The 26602-nt window shown below is 36.0% G+C and overlaps 1 protein-coding gene and 1 long non-coding RNA gene across 3 annotated transcripts; one reads left to right on the plus strand and one right to left on the minus strand.

The window, feature by feature from the left end:
- Nucleotides 1–1198: 1198 nt before the first annotated feature.
- On the minus strand, nt 1199–25158 carry LOC311091745 (fatty-acid amide hydrolase 1-like). Its single transcript, XM_084127817.1, has 15 exons — nt 24853–25158; nt 24071–24184; nt 14034–14177; nt 13813–13946; nt 11882–12088; nt 9528–9568; nt 9322–9446; nt 9105–9230; nt 7982–8079; nt 7735–7834; nt 7560–7603; nt 7042–7081; nt 4520–4628; nt 2973–3118; nt 1199–2022 (listed from the first exon to the last, which is right to left on the minus strand). The coding sequence occupies exons 1-15, from the start codon at nt 25063–25065 to the stop codon at nt 1876–1878; spliced, it is 1788 nt and encodes a 595-aa protein (XP_083983943.1). The 5' UTR covers nt 25066–25158; the 3' UTR covers nt 1199–1875.
- Nucleotides 20612–23338, plus strand: LOC311091749. 2 transcript variants are annotated; one of them, XR_014608154.1, is made up of 5 exons: nt 20612–20804; nt 20954–21063; nt 21464–21542; nt 22052–22161; nt 22922–23338. It is a non-coding gene; the product is annotated as an uncharacterized lncRNA (long non-coding RNA). The 2 variants fall into 2 exon arrangements; XR_014608153.1 differs by having other exon boundaries at nt 20612–21063.
- Nucleotides 25159–26602: the final 1444 nt, after the last annotated feature.

Below are 26602 nucleotides of genomic sequence, written 5' to 3' on the forward strand. Positions count from 1 at the left end.
GAACGGCACAGGAGAAAAGAGAATCTTGTCCAGAGGCGATGCTTCACATTTGTGCAATAAGAACCACAAAGCCGCCAAAACCTGAATCACTGAACTGTTGAATCGCAGAAATCTTTACAGTCATCGTTATCGTCTAATCCAGCGGTACGTCCCTGGCCAGACATACTTTTCAAGTTTCAGTGAGGCGTCTACTGTAGGCTACATGCTTGAAACATCTGGACTGGAGTTGTCTCCACTGCTTGTAATCTAAAAACTACATTTTCTCTTCAGAAACCCTCGCAACCATGATGCCCTCGACGTCGAGTTTAGCTCCAGCCTTCATCAAACTCTGCCTGTGGCTTTCTAGGAACCTTTAGGCCTACTCTTAAAAAAAAGTAGTGGATTTGTGAATATCACAATGATAAATAACTGATAAAACATCTCTGAATGTCACTTGTAATTGTTTTTGTTTGATTTACCAAAATAAATGCTCAAATATCCAACAATTAAATTAGGCTACATCAAGTATTTTCATTAAAAGAAATTAGGCCTATGGGATAGGACATACTAGTACATACTAGTACAGGACATACTTGCATATTTTGATTGAAACTGAACACAAATATTGAGAATGGAGAAATTATACTGATCAGTTTCAATAACTACAATTGTTATTCATTCCATATCAATATTCTTCATTTTGAACCACAATTTAAAGGTATAGTTCATCCAAAAATTTAAATTATCCCATAATTTACTCACCCTCAATCTATCCTAGGTGTATATGACTTTCTTCTGAAGTGAAGTGATGCATTTTTGTAAGGAAAATATCCATAATTATAACTTTAGTAACTATAATCATCTTTTGTAACACTAAATGTCTTTACTATTGTTTTTAATCAATTTAACGCATCTTTGCTGAATAAAAGTATTCTTTCTTTTTTTTTAAACCTTACTGATCCCAAAAGTAACGCATCGTACGTCTCCATGTTACATTATTAAATCAATGTTTTTTTTAATACATTTCTTTATTCAGGCCAGAATTAGAGTTAGGGTTCATTTCAGCACTGGACCCAGAAAGAGAACAATATAATGAGAAGAAATCAAAATGTCCCTAATGAGTTCCCATCCTTGATGACTAATGCAAATGAAATAAAATGTGCCCAAAACCCAGAACAGACAAATATTTACATTACACTGGAGCTGATGGTGTCATGTGTCATTAAGTCCAGTTAAAGCCTTTCCAACCAAAGTCATCATTCAGGGCAGAGAAAACGAGCAGTGCTCATCTCATACCGACAGACAAGCAAGGAACACGCTTTGAACCTGTGATGTACCGATTCATTTTAGTTTAATGAATTTGTAAGGCATTAAATTATGCAAAATGATACAGATATGAAGAGATGCATTTAAATCCTCATTCAGGCTTGATGAAGCTGCATTGCTTCTATACTGACTGCAAATATTCACGCTTTATTTAAACAGTGAAGAATGATTGAAAGTTATTTGTTTATTAAAGGTGAAGTGTGTAATTTCAGTGCCACTATCTTCACCAAAAGTTAAGCCCAGTTTCAAATAGTTTCTCGTTGTCTGCCACTGGTTGGACAAACAGATCAACCTATTAATGTCTTTTAGTCATTTTTACATGTTAATCTGATTTAAACATCAAAAATACACATTAACTCAACACACAATCAAGAACGATCAGATGTAAACATTAATGAAATGCATCATACTACAGTCTTGTTGTTAGTCAAAAGCATCATCAGCTAAAACACCTGATGAACAATGATCAAATTCTGTGGATGTTTCTGTGGTCCCAGATTCTGCGTCGGCCCGTTCATAGCTCACCTACGACTGAACCGTTAGCAGCTCAGAAACACACGCAGCTGAATTTCAGTCATCGTGTTTCCTGGTGATTTTTGGTGAGTTTTTGTCTGTGAGCCGTTCCACCTCTCTCATAAAGCGCAGACACATTTCATCCTGCCACGGTAGAGATACACACTGTACTGACACAGGGAGACCTACACCACCCTTCACTGCCTGAAAACACACACACACACACACACACACATTTGTATCCCATGACATATTACTGATGTGATATTATAGGATGGGTTTGACTTTGTAATGCAAAAGTAATGCAAATGCAAAAATGCTAAACTTTTAATTTTGCTTAACTTTTTTATTTTTTATTTTTGTTATTTATTAAAATTGCAGGCAATTAAAGTAAACAATCTACCTAAATATTGCTTATATTATATATATATATATAATATAAGCAATATATATATATATATTTTTTAATCACATAACATAAATTTCACAAAAATGTTTCATGGCACAAATTATTGTTGACAATAAATAATGTGGTTGGTACAATTACATTTGTTCACTAAGGTCGTTTCTATATTGACCATTCAACCTGCAAACATTTTAAATTAATTATTAATATTATTTCCCCATGTTATAATGAGTGATATATTTCAAAGCATACCAAAACTAATGTAAAACTACCAGAGTTATCAAATTAACTTATTCAAATTAAATGAATCACAAACATACTGTGACAAGGTTGAAATAATGGAGTGTTTAAGAGTTAGTAAGAAAAACAAAAAAACACTCAACATATATTTGGGATACTGGGGGTAATAGTTTAAAAAAAAAGGGCTTATTTTTTGTATTGAAATTAGACATAAAAAATAAATTCTCCATATAAGGGCCCTAAAATATACACAGTCCAAATAGTCCCATATATGGCTTTACTATTGGTTACTGGAGAGCTTTACATATATCACATTGTCCAAGACATGTCTGTTTTATAAAAGTACTGATCCCAGTCGTGATTCTGTATTTGTAATCGTGACTATACTGCCGCCTTGTGGTTGCCAGGCATACAACTCACAATTTATCACAACACTTTAAGGCTGACAAAAACAGACTATGGATTTAATGCAACTTAACTTCAGTGGTCTTGCACTGTGAAAACCTACCTTAACGAAGAGTTTGTCCCACACGTCTCCATAGAAACCCTTATACTGACTGAGCTGTGCCTCGTCCTCTTCCGTCACTGTAGACACGGTCACGGTCCCGGCTGGGAAGTTCAGCAGGTTGTACAGGAATGTGTAGCTGGGAGCACCTTCAGGAGTGGAGAAAAATTACTGCATCTAGAAGGTTGAAGGCCGTATGTAATGCTGAAATCATGACTGTCGAGTTAATAAGTAGCCTAACTTTAAACCGCAGACACCTACTGCATAATATCAGACATTGGATCACAATCTACATCAGCATTTTTGTTAAAGCCACCATGAAATCAAAATTGACCATTCTTATTTCTAATGGAATATTGCAGTATTTGTTATAAATTATATATCTGTGCACATAATTAGGAGAAGTGAGTATTTTATCCTCAAAACTGCAGTGAACCAAAGACAGTCTCAAAAACACGGTTTGAAATCGCTGGTGTTTCTGATGTCACAAACTACCTTGTAATCAATCAGATCAACGTGTGATCGTCAACGAGTGGATCTCTGAGCTGCTGTGAGTAAGTGGAGGCGGGGCTCATTTGCATATTCATATTCAGTTACAGTCAAGCTATTCTAAGGCATGAAGAATTTTTTTCAAGGAAAAAAACTTTAAATGTGTCATTTTGGTGATCAAAGATGAGTTTTAAGGGATAAAATTATTGACTACAGGGGGATTTTAACCAAAATAACTTTCCCTTCCACTTGCAGGATCTCTTCTCTTCTCTGATGATGAGGGCGGAGCAACCTGTCACTCACATGAGATCCACCAATAGCAAACCACAACCATCCAATCAATTCCTCACGGACAAAATCAAGCCCCGCCCACATTTGTTCTTGTTCCAGAAGCCGTTTCACTCGGGTATACGACACAATAGGGAAGAAAAGTCTATCAAAACTTGTTTCAGGCCGACTTTAAGTAAATCATGAAACGGGAAACACATTTTTGCTAGTCACAATTAAATTAACTAGTATTATTACATGGCTTGGTTGAATTCCAGTGTAGAATGCGGTCTGTTATTTCTTGATAGCAGAACGCTGCGAAGTATAACACACCGTTGCCATGAAAAACAGAGCGTTGCTATGGACGCAGGATTCTAACCATAGAGACGGAACAGACTATTTTCTTTAGCGGAAGCAATACAATCGTTTTTAAATCAATAAACTCCTTTTTAAATCAATATTGTGTGTCAAATTATTGATTTATTTGGTGGGTAGCCATGTAATAAGCGGGATAATGTAGAGCGAGGCGGTTATAGCGAATACAACCCCTTCAGGCTGATTCAAGCTCCGCTTCGCGTCGGGGTCCCGATCAGCCTGTCGGGGTTGTATTCGCTATAACAACCGCCTCGCTCTACATTATCCCTTACATAATAAGGGAATTGAAAGCTAAAAGCAAGGAGACGTGGGATGTGGCACAGTGATTGACAACACAAATTAAAAAAAATTGCACTTCATGACAAAAAGGTTACAGACACAAAGATAATGTAATAGTAATGTAAATGTGAGGTAAGTACTGGTGACACGGCCGCTGTAATGTAAATTGTAGGCTGGTCCAAGCATAGGGCACAACAAAACGTCCACATTCAGTCTCCTCCACTCTGCTATCACCTCATCAGTGTATTCCTACAGATGAGAAAAACAAAAAACCTTTCACACATTCTCAAAATACATACAATCATGTCAGAACAAGAATCACTTTTATACACAGTATGTGCCAGGAAGATTAATTTGCTCAACTGCAGGGAGGCACTGTCAATCAATGTTGGGGGTAACGAATTACAAGTAACGCGAGTTATGTAATCGGATTACTTTTTTGAAGTAACGAATTACTATTAATTTTACAACAAAATATCTGAGTTACTTTTTCAAATAAGTAATAGGTTTCTTTGTTTTCCCATGTATTGACTGACAGCTCTCCTGCCCTGTGTCAAAAATACAGCAGGGTTCTTAAAAAATGAAGACCAAAGAAATGTGCATCAGGTGTTTTGCTTTTTTATATTTTTAATAAATTTATGAAGCCACTGTAAACTTTATCATTACGCTGTAAATAGAAATATCACTGCTAAACACCTTTAAATATTGTGGTATTCCGTCATAAACATCATATGCGTTTCTTTTTTGTTTCTAATGCTAAAGTAAGAGTTGAACTTTCTTCTTCTTCCGGGTCCAGAATCGCAGCACGGCTGAAAGGTTTGTTTGAGCTGCTGTACAGACGTGAATATTTCCTTCAGCCTGAGGCTTATTCACTTTTGGTGTGAAAGGTCTTTTACATTTGCCAAGAATAGATTTTTGTTTATTATTATTATTATTATTTTTTAAATAAAAAAAAAACAAAGAAGCAAACCCAGCCCAGGTGAGAAAAAGTAACGTAACCAGGGTTTGAAATTAACACCCGCCAAATGCGGGTAATGCTGTCAAATCACTAGCCAATTTGCACTTTGCTGGGGAAGTTCAGCAATAGCGAAGATTAAAAAAACATTTGGTTAACAGAAAAGACATTGCTATTTTCCAACACACTACATGTTCTTTACATCATCCTACACGTTTCTCCACCTAAAACCAAAAAAAAAAAAAAAAAGAAAAAAAAAGATGAAAATAAATGTGGAAAGGAGGAGACTGCTGGATGACAGGATTTTGTTTTAATAAGAAATGAATGTATGAAAATATATAAAAGCTGTGACGTAGTTAATCTGGTTAATTTCTTCTTCTTTTTGGTTAGTAGAAGTTCTGAATGGCCGGTAACTTAAACATTTGTAGCCAAACTGGCCGGTGGGTTAAAAAGTTAATTTCAAACCCTGAACATAACACATTACTGTCTATAAAAAGTAACTAATTAATGCAATTAGCAGAGCCGGACAGTAACGGAGTACATTTACTTGAGTACAGTACTTAAGTACAATTTTGAGGGATCTGTACTTTACTCGAGTATCATTTTTGGGGAGTACTCATGACTTTACTCAAGTACATTTGAGAGGCAAATATTGTATTCTTTACTCCACTACATTTCTATCCATAACTGTGAGTACCCGTTACTTCTAAAAAAAAAAAAAAAGGAAAAAAGAAACATCTCGGAAACCCTCTCAAATGTGATTGGATTGTGCAGGCGCCACTGATTGGGACAGCCTATCAGCAATCACCTTCAGCTTTCCGCCAAAGTCAACTCCATGGTCAGATTTAGATAAGAGACGAAACCATGGACGAAACAATGGATGAAGACGCAGCAGGTCCATCCCGGGAGTATCCCAGGATGGTAGGGTAAGACTCATGAATATTCATCAGGGAAGTCATCCCTGATTGGTCTTAACCCCAGTGACGGGTAGGTTTAGGGGTGGGGTTAGGGGTAGGTCATCAGACCAATCAGGGATGACTTCCCTAATGAATATTCATGAGTCTTCCCCTACCATCCTGGGAAAAAAAATATTGCATCCCGGGAATGTGCCAAGCCGTGGCCCCACCTCGCCAGACTATTTCAATTTTCTGAACAAGTTAATGATAGTTTTCGCTTCAAGTGTTTGCTGTGTTTACCAATGTAAGCACTGTGGCAGTAGTAATGCAATATTTAGAAAATGTACTCTTGTACTCTTGATACTCAAGTACTTTTAAAAACAAGTACTTTAGTACTTTTACTTAAGTAGACATCTGACTGTAGTACTTTTACTTGTACTTGAGTAAAATTTAGCAAGGGGTATCTGTACTTTTACTCAAGTAATGTAGCTGTGTACTCTGTCCGCCTCTGGCAATTAGGCATAATAATCATATAATTGTGACACATAATAATCTTTTTTTATTTAATTTTTTTGTCAGGATGGCATTTAAATGTTTCCTAGCAGGGATTATAAATTATTCCAGGAATGAAAATGAAGAAACAATGTGCATTATGTGATGCTTCACGTGATTCAATGTGCTACAGCAATGACCAGAGAGAACCATAGGCCTCTATTACACTGTGATAATCATCTCTACAATCTCAGTGGTGTTGATGAAAGTTGTAGAAGACCACGTAATATTAATAATAAAATCAAAATAATAAAAATACCTCAATATTTACATGATGTCTCCATAATTCTGCTACAGACCTGGCAAAAGAAAAAAAAAAGCTTTCAAAGGAATGATATCATTTCAATTCTGCTCAGTTCTATTGTGAAATATTATTACAATTTAAAATGCCTGTTTTCTACGTGAATATATTTTAAAATGTAATTTATTCCTGTGATCAAAGCTGAATTTTCAGCATCATTACTCCAGTCTTCAGTGTCACATGATCCTTCAGAAATCACTCTAATATGATGATTTGCTGCTCAAGAAACATTTATGATTATTATCAATGTTGAAAACAGTTGTGCTGCTTCAGATTATTATAGAAAACATGATAGATTTTTGTCAGGATTCTTTAATGCATAGAAAGTAAAATAAAAAAATAAAAAATCACAGTTTGTAATAATGTAGAGGTCTTTACTGTCTTTACTGTTTAATCACACTCAAGAACACAAGATTTATCAGCATAATTATATTCATTATGCAAATTAATATTAACAAAAAATGTCTGTAGCTTACCCAACTCCAGCACTTGCTTTCAGGCTTGCAGACAACCGCGGATACTGGAGAAATTAATCCAAACATAAGAGTTATTATACATATAAAGTTATAAAACATATTAGCTTGAATAAAACAGATTGCTTAATTACAGTAGATGCAAACGAGAAACAGAAACAACATTTACAGAACTCACAACAGGCTTCAGAACAACAGAGAGTAACTTCTTTATGAAGCCTGGGATCCGCAACAGGGCGGCCTGATTCCGGAGACACGGGTCAATGGGGCCTGACTTCCTGAAATCACACACATATGAATACAAACATAATGTGTGATTACTATGAATCAGAGGTGACTACAGCGTCTTTAATGAGGCCAGAAACACTGGAATAGTTCTAATGGATATCAATCATGACGTGTGAATGTGCTGATACCAGACGTACAGATGACTGTAGAGCGTTCTGCCTCCATCAGCCATGAGTCCTTTAATAATGAACTCAAAGAAGACTTTGTCGACCCGTAGAGGTGGGAAAGGAACCAGCTGAAATGTGAACAACACACCAGACCAGAACATCAGACCTGCTTTTCAAGTCTGCAGATCTCAACTTATCACACGTTCTGTATAATGTATAGTGTTTAAACCAAGCGGCAACCTTTCCGGTCTCTCTCTTGAATCCAGCACAGAAGTGACTTAAACTGTTAAAATTCATCGACTGGCCGCTAGAGAGAAAGAGAATCAGTCCCATATACCCCATAGTTTATCATTTCTGTGTTGTGACGCGCGGACTGTTTATCCTGCTTGTTGACCTTCCTCTGTTTGCTGTCACTCTCTGTTCCTGATGGTTTGCTGCCTGTCCTGTCCGTTGCTGGTTGCCGACCCTTGACTGTTTGTTTGATTCTACTGTCTTCACTAATAAAGCTGCACATGGATCTCAACCCACGCTCGTCCGAGTCTGCGTTACAGCTTCCCATTTTTAAACAGAAATTAAAATTACTAAATTAAAAAATGATAAACAAAAGCAAAAAAAGCTAACTTGTACAAGGAATTTAGTAACATTTATTATTTATTAAAAAAATGAATTAATTTTAACCCATTATTTAAATTAAAAAAAAAAAAAAAAATCACATCCTGCCCAATGTTGTCCTCCAAACAATGTGTGATATAATGGATATAAAAACAAATATACTGTACATACAGAAACACATACATTTACTCATTTGAATTAATTACATATTAATTACGTTCATGGGCTACTACAACAATAGTCCCTGCTCTCATAAAAATACAATTACTGGTGTTACATGTAGAATTTGAAAACTACATTTAAATTCTAACAAGATAGCTACATGTATATTTGAGTCCGAATTACTATTATTATATATTTTTTTAGATCTTAAAAGCCATTCAGACTGTGATGTTACATCCAGTAAATAATGGGTGATCTGTATTTTACAAATACATAACTATTTGTTGCGTGTTAATGGTTTGAAAAGGGTATATCCTTTGCTTGCCAACAAACTGCTAATGGCTAATATAAGAACTATTAATGTAGTGTAGTTGTGTACCGTGTGACCCGCTCTCTCCAGCAGGGCTTTAGTCTCCCTGAAGGCCCTGGCCATGCTTGGAGACGGCTGCTGGAAACCATCGTTCTCATAATAACCAATCCTCAGGGGCTCTGAGCTCTCATACACCTGTTTCATAAGAGGAAAGTATCATAGATTCTGCATTTCACCTATAATTGACCCATAAACAAGCATTTGATGTGCTTTATTTATACAGGACCTTTTGGTTGAATGGTATAGGAGGAACATTGGGATCCAATGTGAACATATCTTGGCAAAGCAGTGCCCGCATAAACAGAGCTACGCTCTCGACGTCTCTTGCCAAAGTGCCAACAGAGGACAACACTGTAATCCAGCACATAGATTATGTCTTATATTTATTTACAGTTCAAAACTAAACCAGCAGTTTGATAAACCTGATCTTACCTGACTTCTGGCCTTTGACAGAAGAACTGATTCCTTGACCGCTAAACAAGGATGATATAAAAAATAAAGTAAATCAAAGAACATGAAAAAACAAGTAGATTATATGCACAACATCTCAACAAAAGAGCTACAGAATTTTCAGAAATTGAGCACATTTACTGTGATTTTGTGTCCCTCTTTAACATATAAACATCTGTATTTACAGATATGTTATTATAGGCAAAATTCCCCTTTTTATATTAGTAAATAAGATCATTTTAATTATGAAAAAACATATGCAACAAATTCTAGATTTTTTTCTTTCTTTTTGTATTTTTTTAAAGATATTAATAGATATAATGCATTATTCAAATACTTGAAGTTGTTTTCCTATGTTATGCATCCACCCTGTTGCCATTATAACTATCCCTTAATGACCATAATCATACTCTTGATTATGAGATTGTGTTCTTAATCTTAATCAGAATTTACACACAAAAAATTAAGACATCATCATCACTATGAAGTGACACCTGTATGCTGTAAATGTGTTAACATGTTTTTTCAAATGTTGTTAGATTTGTCTCTTAAATGATCAACTCTGTTGCCTTGACTTTCTATAGTAAACAATATGGCAATATGGGCATTAAATTATATTTATATTAACACCTTGTAGTGTCGTGACCTTGAGCACAAGGCTAGTAATGGCTCAACATCATGAAACGTTAACCCTGTTACTGTTTAACCCTCTGGTTATCTTCAGGGTCTTTTTAACCCGCAAATGACTTTTGCTCAAATAAAAAAAAAAGTTCTCTTTCTCCAAATGGTATGAAACTTTCTACGGCTCTCAACACTTTCTAGATCTACAAAAAAAATTATAAATTGGAATGATATCTGTTATTATGTTAGTGTGAAAAAAAATAGTGACACTAGTTGTCTTCGGGGTCCCTGGAGACCCCGCAATGTAAATATACAAAATTCATCATCAAAATCAGAAACAACGCAGAACACATAGACAGAAATAAAGTGGCACACTTCCAACAATGCAAAAAACATCCACAATGCAAAATTATCATGCTCACACACGCACACACAGAGGAATACATTTGTGAGACTATAAAAACTGCTCTCTAATAATTTGTCACATAAAATAGTCCAAAATGCGGATCCACCACAAAAATAAATTTGGTGACACTGACACATCGATAATGTGAACACACACACACACACACACACACACACACACACACACACACACACACACACACACACACACACACACACACACACATACACACAGAGAGAGAGAGGGAGAGAGAGAGAAAGAGACAAAAGTTACTGCTTTATTTGCTCATTTGTTATGCTGTTCAGTTCATTGCATTTTTTGATGTTCATGTCATGTATTTGTACTCAATATATAACTGTACATATCTGTTCTGTTACAGTTAGTAACTGAAGTGTAGATTACATTTGTACAATTATATGAAAAAAAGAAGATTGAAATAAATGATAAACTCTAAAAACTCAACTTTTATCTTTTTCAGGTTTGATTCTAATCATAATGTAACATTATTGAAAAAAACTAAATTTCAGTACACAAAATGCTAAACTTTGAAAAAAAAGTAATTTTATTGTTAGAATTTATAAATTTATAATTTATAGAATTTATGTGATTTTATAATATTTAGATATAAATCCAACTGGAAAAACTTGTGAAAAGATATCTTTCAGTTAGTCAAATAGCAAATAGCATATAGTGGAGCTCTATAGCCATCTAGTGGCTAAAATGATCATTTTTTACTTTTAAAACTACATTTTACAAAATATGGGCAAAATCTTTACACTAAACCATGTAAAATTATCCATGTTATCCCCATGAATGAAAGTTAGAAATATAGGTCTTTTATAAAGTGAATTTTACATAAAATGCTGTTTTTTGTAAAAAGCCTATTTAAATATTTATTTATTTATTTATAGAAATTTAAAATATATCTTAAATCCTCCAAAAACTGCACAAATGTTGAGTAAAAACATTAATAAACAGAGTAAAATTAAATTTGTAAAAAAAAAAAACCCTATTATTCTGTTACAAAATTAAATGTTATTGTGTTATTAAATGTTAAAGATAAGTAGTGTCGGCACAAATGAAGATAATCAGAGGTAAACAAAGCAAAATCTCAACATCCATTAATTTACCTTGAGGTGGCACAAGGCATTTTATAAAACACTTATTTGTCTGACAGAATCTTTAAAAGCTTTGTTGTCATTTACTGTAGCAAGAACTGCTGTGAACCCTTTGCTTTTGAAAATGAAACTTTTCCTCACCATATACATATAATCTCCTCACACAAATGTGACCAAAGACACATACGAACCTTATCCTCTTCGATGTGGGCTTAAATCCACAAATCCCACAGAAGGCTGATGGGATACGAACACTCCCTCCAATATCAGTGCCAATGCCCAGGATAGATCCGCCTCCTCCAATCAGAGCTCCCTCTCCTCCAGATGAACCGCCAGGTGTCTTCTTGAGGTTGCAGGGGTTCAAGGCTTGCCCATAAATGGGGTTACTGCACTCATAACTACAGTAGATACAAATACAGAGGGGTTGGGTTGGAAACAATTAAATAGGGGTGTAACAATATATCGTGTCACAATATATTGCAATACAAAAATGCAACAATATGTATCGTGGATAGTGACAATAAGTATTGTGTATAGTTCACCCAAAATGAAAATTACTATGTGAGAAAAAAATTCAAGTTTACCGAGTTTTAGTGTCAGTACTACATTAAACTACTATATATAATGTTGAATATAATGTATAATAATGCAATGGAGGATCATGTGTGGGTCGTGATAATGCCAAATGTTGTATGTTACCAGCAAAAAGTATTATTTTTGATATCTTGTCAGTGACAGAGTGCAAGCATATTCGTCTGAAATAATTCTGTTTTTTTCAGCTTCAGAATCATGAATATTTTTATTCTGGTGTCATTGTCTATTGTCCTGTGCATTGGGTTATCAGCACCAAGTCCTAGCCATATTCATTTCCACCCCCAATGTATAACCAAATTTAGCATTTTAATCAAGTTAATTTTTTTTTAAACCTTTTACCTTATGTCTTGGAGTATCGCAATAATATCGTATCCCTACAATTGAACTAATCGAAAAAGTCTCAATGGATACAAAGGTACAAAATCGCTTTCCAGAACCTTCACTCTCAGTTCCTCTGTGGTAGAACAAGCTTTCAGCCTTTATCTGATTTCCTGAGACCATCACAGCCTTCAAGAGACAACTGAAGACACATTCTCACTTCTGCTCTAGTTTCTGTACTACTCTAGCTGACCCCTGAAACTTGACTTGTCATAAAATGTCATAAAATGTTTAATGATTGTGGAGCCCCAGGTGATGGTGACTCAAGATGGCCACTCTTGAATTTGTTTTTCAGTACAAAGATCTTATCTTGAAAATCATGGTTCAGCATAAGTTAAGCCTTACAAATCACACATTTCCCATGTAATAGCAGCCCATAATGCCATAATACCATCATTTTAACAGATGCTAATAAGACCTGTCATTTGAAGAGCTCTTTTGTGAATTCTCTGTTATGAATACTGAGGTCTGCAGGAGAGAAATGAAGTACTAGTATATTAGACTAGTACTTTTAGAAAAAGAAAAAAAGAAGAAGAAAAAAAGCCTGAACAGAGGCATGTCTCTATTCTATAGAAAAAAGTACCAAATAAATTGCTTTACGAGGTGAAAAGTTCAATTTCATGAAGAAAGGTCACTGCAAAATGAAAATGAAAATGACATTACCTTCATTAAGAAAAAATTAAAGAATGAAAAAAAAAAACCCTCATCTTTTAGGAGCATTATTATTATTATTATTATTATTATTATCTTTTTTTTGCATTGTGACAATGTTGTAACATGCACATTTCCCCCCAAATGTTTTATTTTTATTCTATTAAAAAGAGCAAAATTAAATTCAGTACAACAAACACTGATATTTTAAACTTACAACTGTACTTTACAACTTAAGTAATATATTTTTTTCCCATTATAATGAAAATAAGTTTTCACATTAACAACTGGAGGATAAAGGTGCTTACTGTCATTAATAATGTCAGAAAAAATACATATTAACTTTATTGACTAAGCTCCAGTAAAAGAGCTGCTAACTGCACAATCTCTTCATACTCTCTCATTGGCTTAAGATTCATTCCCATGGCTCGTCTTGCTCTGCAAATCATCTGATATCACCAGGTTTTTCCCACAGGAATGATGTGCAGTGTTTACTCACCTGAAAAGGCCTTGTGGTATGTTGGTCTTGATGAACGGGATGGCGCCCTGTTTCTTTAGCACTGTAACCACCACACTGTCCACGACCGCAGGCTGATCCAACTTACCCACAACACCACATGAAGAATCATGACCCTGCACACGCAAACAGGAAGTTACATACACCACAAACAGGAAGTCACCTGTCTTCACCTGCATAATGCTCTGTTCTCTTATATTGACCTTATATCCAACACTGTCCTTGATGCTGATCGGCACTCCATACAGAAGACCTTTCTCTGATTGAGTGTTGATTTCGGTCAGTTGCTCCACAGACTCCATTAAGATCTCAGTGCTGCAGTTCAGATTCTTGTTCACTTCCAGAGCCTTTGAAGTGTGACATTACACATCTCAGTTTGTGATAACAGGTGGTTTCATTCAACGTACCAACCTCAAAATACATACATATATATATACATATATACAGTGAGGAAAATAAGTATTTGAACACCCTGCTATTTTGCAAGTTCTCCCACTTGGAAATCATGGAGGGGTCTGAAATTGTCATCATAGGTGCATGTCCACTGTGAGAGACATAATCTAAAAAAAAAAAAATCCAGAAATCACAATGTATGATTTTTTAAACTATTTATTTGTATGATACAGCTGCAAATAAGTATTTGAACACCTGAGAAAATCAATGTTAATATTTGGTACAGTAGCCTTTGTTTGCAATTACAGAGGTCAAACGTTTCCTGTAGTTTTTCACCAGGTTTGCACACACTGCAGGAGGGATTTTGGCCCACTCCTCCACACAGATCTTCTCTAGATCAGTCAGGTTTCTGGGCTGTCGCTGAGAAACACGGAGTTTGAGCTCCCTCCAAAGATTCTCTACTGGGTTTAGGTCTGGAGACTGGCTAGGCCACGCCAGAACCTTGATATGCTTCTTACAGAGCCACTCCTTGGTTATCCTGGCTGTGTGCTTCGGGTCATTGTCATGTTGGAAGACCCAGCCTCGACCCATCTTCAATGCTCTAACTGAGGGAACGAGATTGTTCCCCAAAATCTCGCAATACATGGCCCTGGTCATCCTCTCCTTAATACAGTGCAGTCGCCCTGTCCCATGTGCAGAAAAACACCCCCAAAGCATGATGCTACCACCCCCATGCTTCACAGTAGGGATGGTGTTCTTGGGATGGTACTCATCATTCTTCTTCCTCCAAACACGTTTAGTGGAATTATGACCAAAAAGTTCTATTTTGGTCTCATCTGACCACATGACTTTCTCCCATGACTCCTCTGGATCATCCAAATGGTCATTGGCAAACTTAAGACGGGCCTTGACATGTGCTGGCTTAAGCAGGGGAACCTTCCGTGCCATGCATGATTTCAAACCATGGCGTCTTAGTGTATTACCAACAGTAACCTTGGAAACGGTGGTCCCAGCTCTTTTCAGGTAATTGACCAGCTCCTCCCGTGTAATTCTGGGCTGATTTCTCACCTTTCTTAGGATCATTGAGACCCCACGAGGTGAGATCTTGCATGGAGCCCCAGTCCGAGGGAGATTGACAGTCATGTTTAGCTTCTTCCATTTTCTAATGATTGCTCCAACAGTGGACCTTTTTTCACCAAGCTGCTTGGCAATTTCCCCGTAGCCCTTTCCAGTCTTGTGGAGGTGTACAATTTTGTCTCTAGTGTCTTTGGACAGCTCTTTGGTCTTGGCCATGTTAGTAGTTGGATTCTTACTGATTGTATGGGGTGGACAGGTGTCTTTATGCAGCTAACGACCTCAAACAGGTGCAGGTATATATATACTCTTATGGAAGCTTGTTTCCGCCACATAATAAAACATTTTAAAAGATAATTGCAACTTTTTATCTCCCAATTGCGAGTTTACATCTCACAATTCTGACATCTTTTCTCAAAATTGTGAGCTATAAACTCGCAAATGCTAAGGAAAAAAAGACTGACTTTTTTTTAATCAGAATTGTGAGTTTATATCTCTCTATTCTGACTTTATAACTCACAATTCCGACTTTATATCTCAAGGTCAAGGTAACTTTATTGTCCCCAAAGGACCAATTATTTGTCCAGCCAGCAGATAAACACAAGGACAAAACACACAGCAATACAGCAAAACATCTCTGAAACACAATAGTAAAGAAATATTTAAAACAGTTCTGGCAAATTGTTTAAAATCGAAATAGAAGTCGGGATAAGAGAGTTTCTGAGTCTATTGGACCTGCATCTGGGCATGGAGTACCAACGGCCTGAGGGAAGTATCTAAAACTGGCAGGACAAGGGATGGCTAGGGTCAGCTGCAATAGATTGGGCCTTCTTTGCCACTCTGTTGGAGTAGATGTGGGAGAGAGAGGGGAAGTTGATGCCTACAATCTTGCTATATTCTCACAATTCTGACTTTATAACTCACAACTGCGACTATATCACGCAATTGTGAGAAAAAAAAGGTCAAAAATGTGAGATAAAAAGCCGCAATTAACTTTTTTTATTTTTTATTCTGTGGTGGAAACAAGCTTCCATATATTCTATATATATTCTTTGTTTTTGTGTTTTTTTCTACTACATAAGTTTATATGCACGCACATACAGTGGTGGTCAGAATTAATGACACCCCTGGTAAATATGATCAAAAATGGTTGTAAAAAAATAAATCTGCATTGTTTATCCTTTTGATCTTTCATTCAAAAAATTCGCAAAAATCAAACCTTTCATTGAAGTAAAAGAATTGAAATTGGGCGGTAAATCACATTATGAAATAAATGTTTTTCTCCAAAACACGTCCAGTAATTATGGGTAATATTTACCCATAAGGGCCCCATAAGGGTGATGTATGGGATAGAGTTGGGGTAGGCTACTCGAACTCGGACTCGGACTCGAGTCCGGACTCGAGTCCAATTTTGAATGAACTCGGACTTGTCACGCACTCGGATGAATTTGTACTCGGACTTGACACGGACTCGGACATTTTAGACTCGGAAAATTTGCCGAGTACAGTCGAGTCCGGGCACTGGAGGACACAATATTATTCAAAAACGAAACGAAACTGCTTACATTGTGTTGTGTCAGTGATGAGCATTGTAGCCAATCACAGATATGTATATTAAGCGCATGAACACAGTGGCCAATCAGAGGCGTTTTGAGTCACCATGCGGAGAAGTCGCTCAAAACGTATGTTCAGAATCAGCGCGAGTTTTATCCTTCCGCAAATCTCCTCATAAACAACAAAGTCTTGACGCGATATAAATAAGAGATTCGCTGTGCAGTGCGGACAACTTCAGTGTTTATGACGAGAGTTTCAGTGAGAGTGCAGAACGCGGTAAGTAAGTGATGGCTTAAAGTGAGCGCTATTGACAATCTAAATAATATATTTTTTCATGCTTGTAGAGGACCAGTGGTTACGTTCACACTGTAAATTAAAAAGAGTGATAACTGCATTTAAATGTGGGAGAGAATCCGCAGAATTTTAGTCCTGTGAGTCATGAAATTGCGATGATTGACACAGTAACCATAGCAACATGAGAACGTGATAACCATAGCAACATTTTGGCGTCTAATAATGTTATGATTTTTGTTACATTGATTTAGCCTACACTTTAGTCATAAGTTTACATACACCTTGCAGAATCTCCAAAATGTAATATTTTTTTATTTTTTTAATGAGGATGATCATAAAAACATTGTTTCTATTTATTACTGCCCTGAAAAATCTTAATAGCCAAGTCCACAAGAAAAAATACAAACACAAAATACAAGACAAATTACATATGCTTGATTTTAATATTGTGTTTCTTTACCTGAATGATCCACAAGTTTTTTGTTTTGTTTTTTTGTTTTTTTTAATGGTTGTTCATGAGGAAAAATCCTCCAGCTCCTGCACATTCTTTGCTTTTCCAGCATCTTCTGCATATTTCTCCTTACTAGCAGTGACTATGATTGTGAGATCCATCTTGTCACACTGAAGACAACTGATGGACTCATACACAACTATTACAAACCCTACAAACATTTAGTGATGCTCAAGAAGGAAGCAACCATTAGGAGCCAGGGGGTGTACATTTTTTAACTGGATCATTGGTGTAAATTGCTCTTATTTTATTTAAAAATTCATTAATTAATTTAGTCCTGCTATTTAGAGGCTAAATAAGATATTAGCATGTAAAACAAAATAAGATAATCAAAATAAATGAAAATAAAAAAAATCAACGTCATCTTGCTCAAAAGTTTACTCCTGGCTCTTAATGCATCGTGTTATATTCTTGAGCATTACCGTGCAGAATCTGAAAGATGTACGATAGGTAAACGTATGACTGTAACTATACATTGGAATCATTTTGTAAGGTTTAACATATTAATTTAAGAGCTCAGTGTTGAGACCTTTCACTGGAATTTGATTGACATGCGATCTGACCAGATAATGCAGATACCTGCCATTTTTGTCCGACAAACAAACCAAACCAGATAGTAGATTAAAGTCATTGGACTTGAACTTGAAAAATGCTGTGTATTGAATTCTTTTTGCAGTTCTGATGTTCATTCATGTTTAATTCGTGCTATAACTAGAAGATATTATCAGTTCATGTGCTGCTTGAGTTGAGGCCTATATTAAAGCACCACAAAACGGTGTGTATTGTTTTAATTTCATAAAAATTACAAAATTTGAAAGCTGAGACTATTTCATACCAGAAGTAGCCTTGTCTTGTCTGTTGGCGCATTGTCAGTGTCCTCTTTGCTCCGCAATATATATTTCACTGTGTGAGAACATATTTCCGGAGTGAGAGCGGAATGGCTTGTCAGACGTAGCGACAGAAAGAGGGGCGGGTCTTTGTTAAAGGTCAATTTAAAACTATTTAAATCTTTGTGGACTCGGCCGGACTCGACTCGGACTCGGATGTTAAGGACTCGGACTCAAGTGCGACTCGGCCCTCTTTGGACTCGGACTTGATTGTTAAGGACTTGGACTCGACTCGGACTCGACAATGGTGGACTCGGACCCAACACTAGTATGGGACCCACTTTCAGCCCATTAATATTATATAATTTGGGACCCAAGTGGGCCCATAAAATGAACTCCTACATGGGCCTAACTTGGAGCCCACTGTGTACCCATCTTTAACCCATATGGGCTAACACACATGGAGCCCATGTGGAGCCGATGGACAAATTTATCTGGGCCCCATTTGGGTGGCCCATGCAGGGCCCAAGTTACAGCCCATCAAAAGCCCACATGGGGCCCACATGGACATGTTGCTGGGTACAAGTATCACAAAACAAGAAAAGAAAAAAGTAAAAGATTAAAAACACTTAAAACACTTCTAAATCAACGTTGACATTTTTACAAGATCTGTACGTTGAAACAACATACAACAGAAATATCTGCCTTTTAACATTATTGTGACAATTAATTAGCATTTTCATAATTTTTTTGATATAACAGCTCTGTATATGTTAAAATATAATTATCATTATTAACAATAATAGTTTCACCCTCAAGAGAGCAGTGCAGCAGAAACCTTTTGCCTTATGCCTGGTTCAGATTACACGATTTTGGCACGATCCGTTTGACGTAGGGTGTCGTGGGGATTCGCAAAGGACAACGGGCGTCGGCACGCAAGATTCGATCGTTTCATCTCGTATAGTGTGTCATAGTGGGCGACAACCAACGTCGCGTCTGCGATGCCTCACGACATCACGACAGAAAGACTAGCATGTTTAATTTTTTAAAGGTCCTCCACGACGACGGCGCGCGAGTGAGTGAGTGAGGGAGAGTGAGTGAGAGTGTGTGTTCGCGAGTGAGTAAGTGAGTGAGCGAGTGTGTGTGTGCGCGAGAGTGAGTGTGTGAGTGAGAGAGCATGTGTGTGTGTGTGTGTGTGTGTGTGTCTGTGTGAGAGAGAGAGAGAGAGAGAGAGAGAGAGTGAGTGAGTGAGTGAGTGTGTGTGTGTGAGAGAGAGAGAGAGAGAGAGAGAGAGAGAGAAAGTGAGTGCGTGCGTGTGTGAGTGCGTGTTAGGCTATGTGAGTGTATGTGCGAGTGAATGAGTATGTGAGACGGCTCGCGATGACTGGTTGGAAAACAACGTGTAGTCTGACATGTTTCTTGTCCACGACGTGACAAGATTTTTAGGAGTCAAAATCGTGTAATCTGACACAGTGACTATCGTAACAGACAAAAAAAAATCGTGTAATCTGAACCAGGCATAATGTGATTTTGTGTGAATTTACAATTTTGTCTGCTTGCCTAACCGTTTACATTGCATTATTACATTTGTATTCATACACTGTCATGTCATTTGACTAATTAATTAAATAATAATACAGACTGCAAATAAAACTCAATATTTTACATTTGAAAATACGTCCGTTACTCTCGGTCGGTGAGCACTGAGCACTGAGCAGCTGCTGCTTGCATTGATTACTCGGTCAGAGTGGATTATTTTATATCTGCCTGTTGAATTCTTAAATTTTGAGCGAATTTACGTTGATATCAATGAAGAACAAAAGCTGGAATGTGAACAGAGGAAGGGGTCGTACGTGGTCTGTAAAAATACTGGCGACATCAGGTAAGAAAACATTTTTCAGTCCTTAGCAGTCAGTTAAATTAACGTTTATGGACACGAGTAACGGTCATAGGCTTAATGCAACCTTATACGTTAAATAAGTTATCTCTGTGTGTGTTTTTGTACTGCTGTAGCGATATAAGCACGTATTTCAATGTAATTTAGTACCATCTGACATTGCTGTGTTTTGTTGTTGGTAGTTAACGTTGTCAGCTAACGTTAGTTTAAAAACGCATGAGAGGTAAAAAAGCGTGGGAATGAGTAAAGTGATAAAACAGTCATTTATTCGTTAGAAGTTTACATAACCTCTTCAAACACTGATAACAGTATTTAAAATATTTGTTTAACGTTACTTTTTTTTTTTTTTTGATCAAGCATTGGAATATTTTTTATCTGGGGAGAACACCCAACAGAAAGACCCATTCACCAACTAACTGTTACAGTAAGTTAATTTTACCCACTGTTCAAAAACCTACACTGGGATTAATATATAGTATTAAGTATGATTTTCACCTTTAAAGTAAGACATTTAATGTTACTGATAGAAAGTCTGAGTAACTTTTTTGTCCTTTTGTCCTTCTTCTGCTGAAGTGGCGCACTGAAAGTGGATTCATGTCACCTTCATCAGTCCTTTCTTTAATCACTGGACACCATAAAGGGAAAGACCCTCAGACGTGTCATAATAGGATAAATGGCTGCAGGTAAAATTATTTGATGGTTTGATTTTGGTACCAATTGTTTTTTTGTTTTTTTTGTGTGTGCTTCCCTTGCTATGATACACATTTCTGATGGGATTGCCATGCTTAAAGTTTATGTTTACATTTTTAATCATGTAACAACTAACAGTCTCAAAGATGACATTACTAGGGCTGGATTTATTGTATGGGATGCGCGCTACAATGTTCCATTCATTCATCAACTGAAAACAGGATGACTAATCGATTCTTGGGATTTAAGAATTGATATCGTTTCGTAAAAATGAGAATCAATTAAAATCGAGAAATCGATTGACAATTTAAGATTGTTTAAAGGAATGATATAAAAAAAAATACTGCTTTTTAAGGACTTTTCATTGAATAATTTCTTCTTTCCCCCCTTCAGATTCGCCAAGGATCCAGCTGATTACTGGCAATTTGGTGGAGGATTATTCTTTAGCTGCTACATTGCACTATCACTTCTGGTACAGATTCATTGGCCATTTGTGTTATTTTTTATTTTACTTGATTTAATAAATTACTTTTAATTAGTAGCCTACAATGTATGGTTAGGATTCTGAATTAAAACAGTGTAATGGTTCTCCACAAATATTATCAGAAATATACGGAGCCCCCAGGGGTCAGGCAAAAATTGTTGAAACAATATAAACCTGCATTGAAAGATATAAGTCAAAGAGCAACAGACCACAACCCTCTCAGCTCAACACCACAATTTGTTGATTTCTTCATCTGTTTTAAAGATGAAATCATGACCTTATCGTTATAGTAATCGTAACTGACACATGGGAGTAATATTAAATTTTTTACAATTCCATGTTGGGGCTCTGAAGAATTGCTTGTGTGAATACATAAAATGTGTTTTAGAATGGATAGTGTTGTATACTTTGTTTTCTACCCGACTAATTGAACTGTAAAGTGAAAATCTTGTACATGACTTATTTTGTATTGAGTTTTCTTGCTTTTATTTATACAGGATAGTATAGACAGCAGGCAAGAAGTGAAGAGGAAGTGATGGCATCAGGAGCAGCACAACCAAAAGCTTGTGACCCCATGGAAGTTGTCCGAGTGCGTGGAAGAACAAGTGTAAGTGCAGAAGCCGATCTTAGCATGTAGTGGAGGGAGTGTATATGAAGAAGATATAAAGGAGCCAACTTGTTTAGTTTTTAAAATTGAACTAAGAGCCAGTGCAAATGTTGTAAAACAGGATAAATATGTTCTGTAACATAACATTAGAGCGAGCAGACTTTGTAAAGTTGCTACTACTTGCATGTCAAGTGATAAGCAATATTTGAGTTGGATGAATGATGGGCAAATGTTTGGTTTTCTAACTTGTCCTGGCTGGGAACACTCAGTACTGCACACCCACTTCAGATCTTGCAGTTTCTATAAATGAGCTAATGTGATGAATCAGGTATATTAGATAAGGGAAACATACAAAGTCTGCATCTGAAAACTTAGGCAGCTGACTCATTGTCTCGCTGCCCTATCAGGCAACGACTTAGCAGGCAGCGTTTACACACTAAGGTGCCTCACAAAACCGATTTAGTTTAGTTTAGTTTTTATGTATTTGAGCAGTAACCATTCTGATTTCAGAGAGACTTATGAGGCAGCATAACGGTTTAATGATCTACAACACAAAAGTGGTAAAAGTTGGTCAAAATGTACATTTTGTGCTTCCAAAATGTGCAGTGCACGGGGTGTTCCAGGACAGGTTTGCAAACCCCTTATCTAGATACACTTGATGTGGGGCACCAAAAGGCTAACCTGACACATCTGATTGAACTGTGAAAAGGAATTCAAAAAGTGGCATAATGGTTGACTGATTTATTTTTTCTTTTCAAAGGGCCGTTGGGAGAGCGACAACAGAGGAGTGAGAAGCTGCACGGTTATTGTTTTGTTTGTGAAATGGTTAATTTTTCAGATATGCATATATAACGTGTATGTATATATATATATGTATATATATATTTTACTTTTTTCTTTTCTTGTTTTGTGATACTTGTACTTGCTTAATAAAGTAACTTTAAAAGTGAACTACTGCTTTCTGTTCATTGAATACCTTTAACATTTTAGTATAGTTTAGTGGATTACATGTAATGATTGTATTTAGGGGTTTACTGTAAAATAAGGTAACCCAAACAGACAAATATGGTAGCCCATATATATACCCGTTGTGGCCCATAAGAGCCCTAGATAAGACCTATCTGGGTCCCATCATCAACCCATGTGGGCAGACTCCTGTAGGCCCTAAATGGGTGCTACCTAGGTTACACATATGGGCCCGATATGGAGCCCATCAAGAGCCCATCATCAACCCATCTGGGCTAACACATGTGGGGCCTCCATGGAAACCGCGGCCAAAATGATCTGGGTTCCCAGTTGGGTAGCCCAGGTGGGCCCCGGATATCAGCCCATTTGCAGCCCGTTTGGGCCCCACATAGGTGTGTTGCTGGGATGACAGTGAAGGCTCAAATCTATGTTCTTTTCATTTATAGAGACTGTAATTTACAAGCGTCTTCATAGCCTGTGATTTATGCACATTTGTTCAAAATAGCCTGTATGGGCAGATTGTTCATTTGATCCAGGCAAAAGACGGATACACGCTCTTGTCTTTTTTCTGTTAATTATTACTATGTTGGGCTTCATGTCTATTTTTCTTAAATGCATCAACTCAGAATGCCCAATGTTGGTTTGATTTCCCACATTATGACCAAATCAATTCAAATTAATTATTTGCCATATACTATACTAACTGCAATGTTATATTTTTAGAAATTTGAACTTTTCTTTCTTGAAGAAGAGACATATTTATTGCTTATTTAATGAGATTTATAATATGAGTAAATGGCATCTAGAAAACACAGCAAAAGATGGATCAATGTTTAAAAAGATTTACAATAAAAAAAGTTATTTGTAAACCTCTGAAGCTGGTTATAAACTCATAAATCCCATAAAGAGTTATCGACAGGTAAAATATGGCTGCAGTCACAACCTTTTCCATGTAAGCATGTAGAACAGCATCCGGCTGCAGGGAGCCATCCTGGAGTTTCCCAGTGAGCTCCGACAAAGACAGAGATACTATTGAACTGCTCTCAAAGTCTGGGTTCTGGAAAGATGCAAGAAACAAACATCAGATGTTTACATATTCACCTAGGGGAGACTGGGGCTAGTTGTCACAGTGGTTTGATCTCACTAACTTGAGGAAAATATATATATTCTCTAGAGGTGGTTTTCTATGTTGGTTTCCAAACATTTAGTTAAAAAATATATAGGGGAAGTTTTCCTGTATCATAATATTTTTGTAATATAATTTCTGTTAAGATGAACACAATAACACCACACTCACATACATTAGGTCAAAAGTCAACAATATAGTGAAGATAAACTGAGGGTTGTTCTCCATAAAAGTCAGATAGGGGAAAGTTTTAATTTTATTAATTTATTTAAAGTTTATGGATTGATTACTTTAATAAATTATTTAATTGTATTTGATTTGCTTTAAATGTATTAATTATTATATCATAGAAAAAACAATGGATTTTTGTTACCGCCTCCACTTTTACAGTAACATAAATTTTGCTAAAAAATTCTATTCAGCAGTGGCAGGTTCAGCTGTGACAACTTACACAATATAGTGACAACATGATATTTTCAGAGTTTCAGTGGCTGTGAGAAGCATGACTTCCCATGATCTAAATGCATGACATCCATATTCATAAACACTTACTCTATACATAATGCATTAATAATTGATGCATGTTAGATTTTCATTACCTGTATTTTAAATTGTTGCACCGCTTGTTCAGCCTGTTGAAGTGATTTATCACGTCTCTTCTGTGCGTTTAGTATTTTCTTCTGAATCTTCTGGTTATTTCTCCATTTCCAGAAGAGAATTAACGCACCTGTACCGCAAACTAAGGCTGCAAACATCGGCGTCCAGTTAATATTCATATCTGAGGTAAGTTGTTGCAAATTAAAACTCTCCATAACTGTTGCTCAGTGTGTTGTGACCGGTTGAGACAGTGTGTAGTCTGTCTCTGGGTCTTTAAGAACTCAAGTGTTAACCACAACAAATGAACGCCCGGTGTTACCAAATATTAACCAACTCTTAACCAATTTCCTGGAAGAATGGAGATGCCCTTCGATAAAGAGGGAGGCTACAAACTGCGCTCAAAATGCTGTACGTTTGAATGGAAGGCAATGGCTACGTTTACATGTAAAACACAGTGTATTGCTAATAAAAAGATTAAGGAATTGCCATTATTTCAATTGTTCAAATATTTTCAAAAGAAATCCTTTTTTCTTCACCTTTATTTTTGACAAGAGTTTTCTACCTCCACGTCTATAACTCATGAATATTAATTAGGCCATGCTGATCTAACCTTCCTAGTAAAAATGTGCCTTATAATTATTATTATTATACATATAATTATTGCCATAACGAACATTTAAACAGTCTATATTTAACTTTTTTATTGCATTAACAAGAACCTTAACATAATATACACTTCACAATGATCACAATGTATTCAACTGTTATGTTCATAATAACAAAAAGAGAAAAAAAGGAGGAAAAACTAATTTACAAGAAATTTACGAGAAAAGGATTCTAAAATTCTAAATATCCGTTTTCCTTTTAGGGCCTCAATATAGCCTAATACATAAGTTCAGTTTAAATAAAAAACATACGATGCACATTTATTTTTTGTCCATTTTTGTTTATGTATATGGTATTTTCCATACATAATGATTAAATTAATCACCAAATTTTGCTCCAAACGCTTACTCTTATACAATAAAAATATATCTTTACCAAATAGCTGAATCTTTAATTTTGTGAGTTTAAATATCAGATATGGATTCTTCCTCTAAAAGACACACATGTACAGTAGTCTCCATGTCTCACTGGGTAAATCAGATGAATAACTTTATATGTAATTTCCATAACTTTACTGGTGAGACAGTAACTAAACTCCAGACCTCTTTCCATTCAATCTGGTTACATTGAATTCCAAAATGATTTGCATTTAGGCAAGTGACATTTTTCTGCATAATTTTTTCATATAAAAGTTATTAAAAAAATGTTTTATCTTTAATCTTCACACTGTTATTATTTACCTCAGATAGACTCAGAGGATATATGACCTAATAAAAGTTGAATAAGGCAACTAGGAATGGCATCAAATACTATTGCAAACTCTTTTTTTAATTCAATTACAGGGATCTTATAATAATTAAGGAATTCACAGTAATTAAATAGATGTCTTTTATTCTTAAATAGACTGTCTCACCAATATTATGCCATTATCACCAGTTGCTGTAGAATAAGGACTTGTTTTTAAACGTATAATATATTTGTTGTGGAGAAAAGTTATGTTTAAAAATAAGCATCTGTAATAATAATAATAATAATAATAATAATAAAACAAACAATGAAAACAAGAAAGCTTTACCAGAACATTATTTATATCAAAATTACATCTAAATTTTTTTTTTTTTAAATTAAAAACTTTTCAAAAATCAA

This window comes from Abramis brama (assembly GCF_963993115.1).
Source record: "Abramis brama genome assembly, chromosome: 11".
NCBI lineage: Eukaryota > Metazoa > Chordata > Actinopteri > Cypriniformes > Leuciscidae > Abramis > Abramis brama.

Coding starts and splice junctions, on each gene's coding strand:
- LOC311091745 (XM_084127817.1), bottom strand. CDS start 25,065: ATGGAGAGTTTTAATTTGCAACAACTTACCTCAGATATGAATATTAAC. Junction 9,447..9,527: donor TGTCAAAGGCCAGAAGTCAG/GTAAGATCAGGT, acceptor GCTGGATTACAG/TGTTGTCCTCTGTTGGCACT. Junction 9,231..9,321: donor CTATACCATTCAACCAAAAG/GTCCTGTATAAA, acceptor CTTATGAAACAG/GTGTATGAGAGCTCAGAGCC.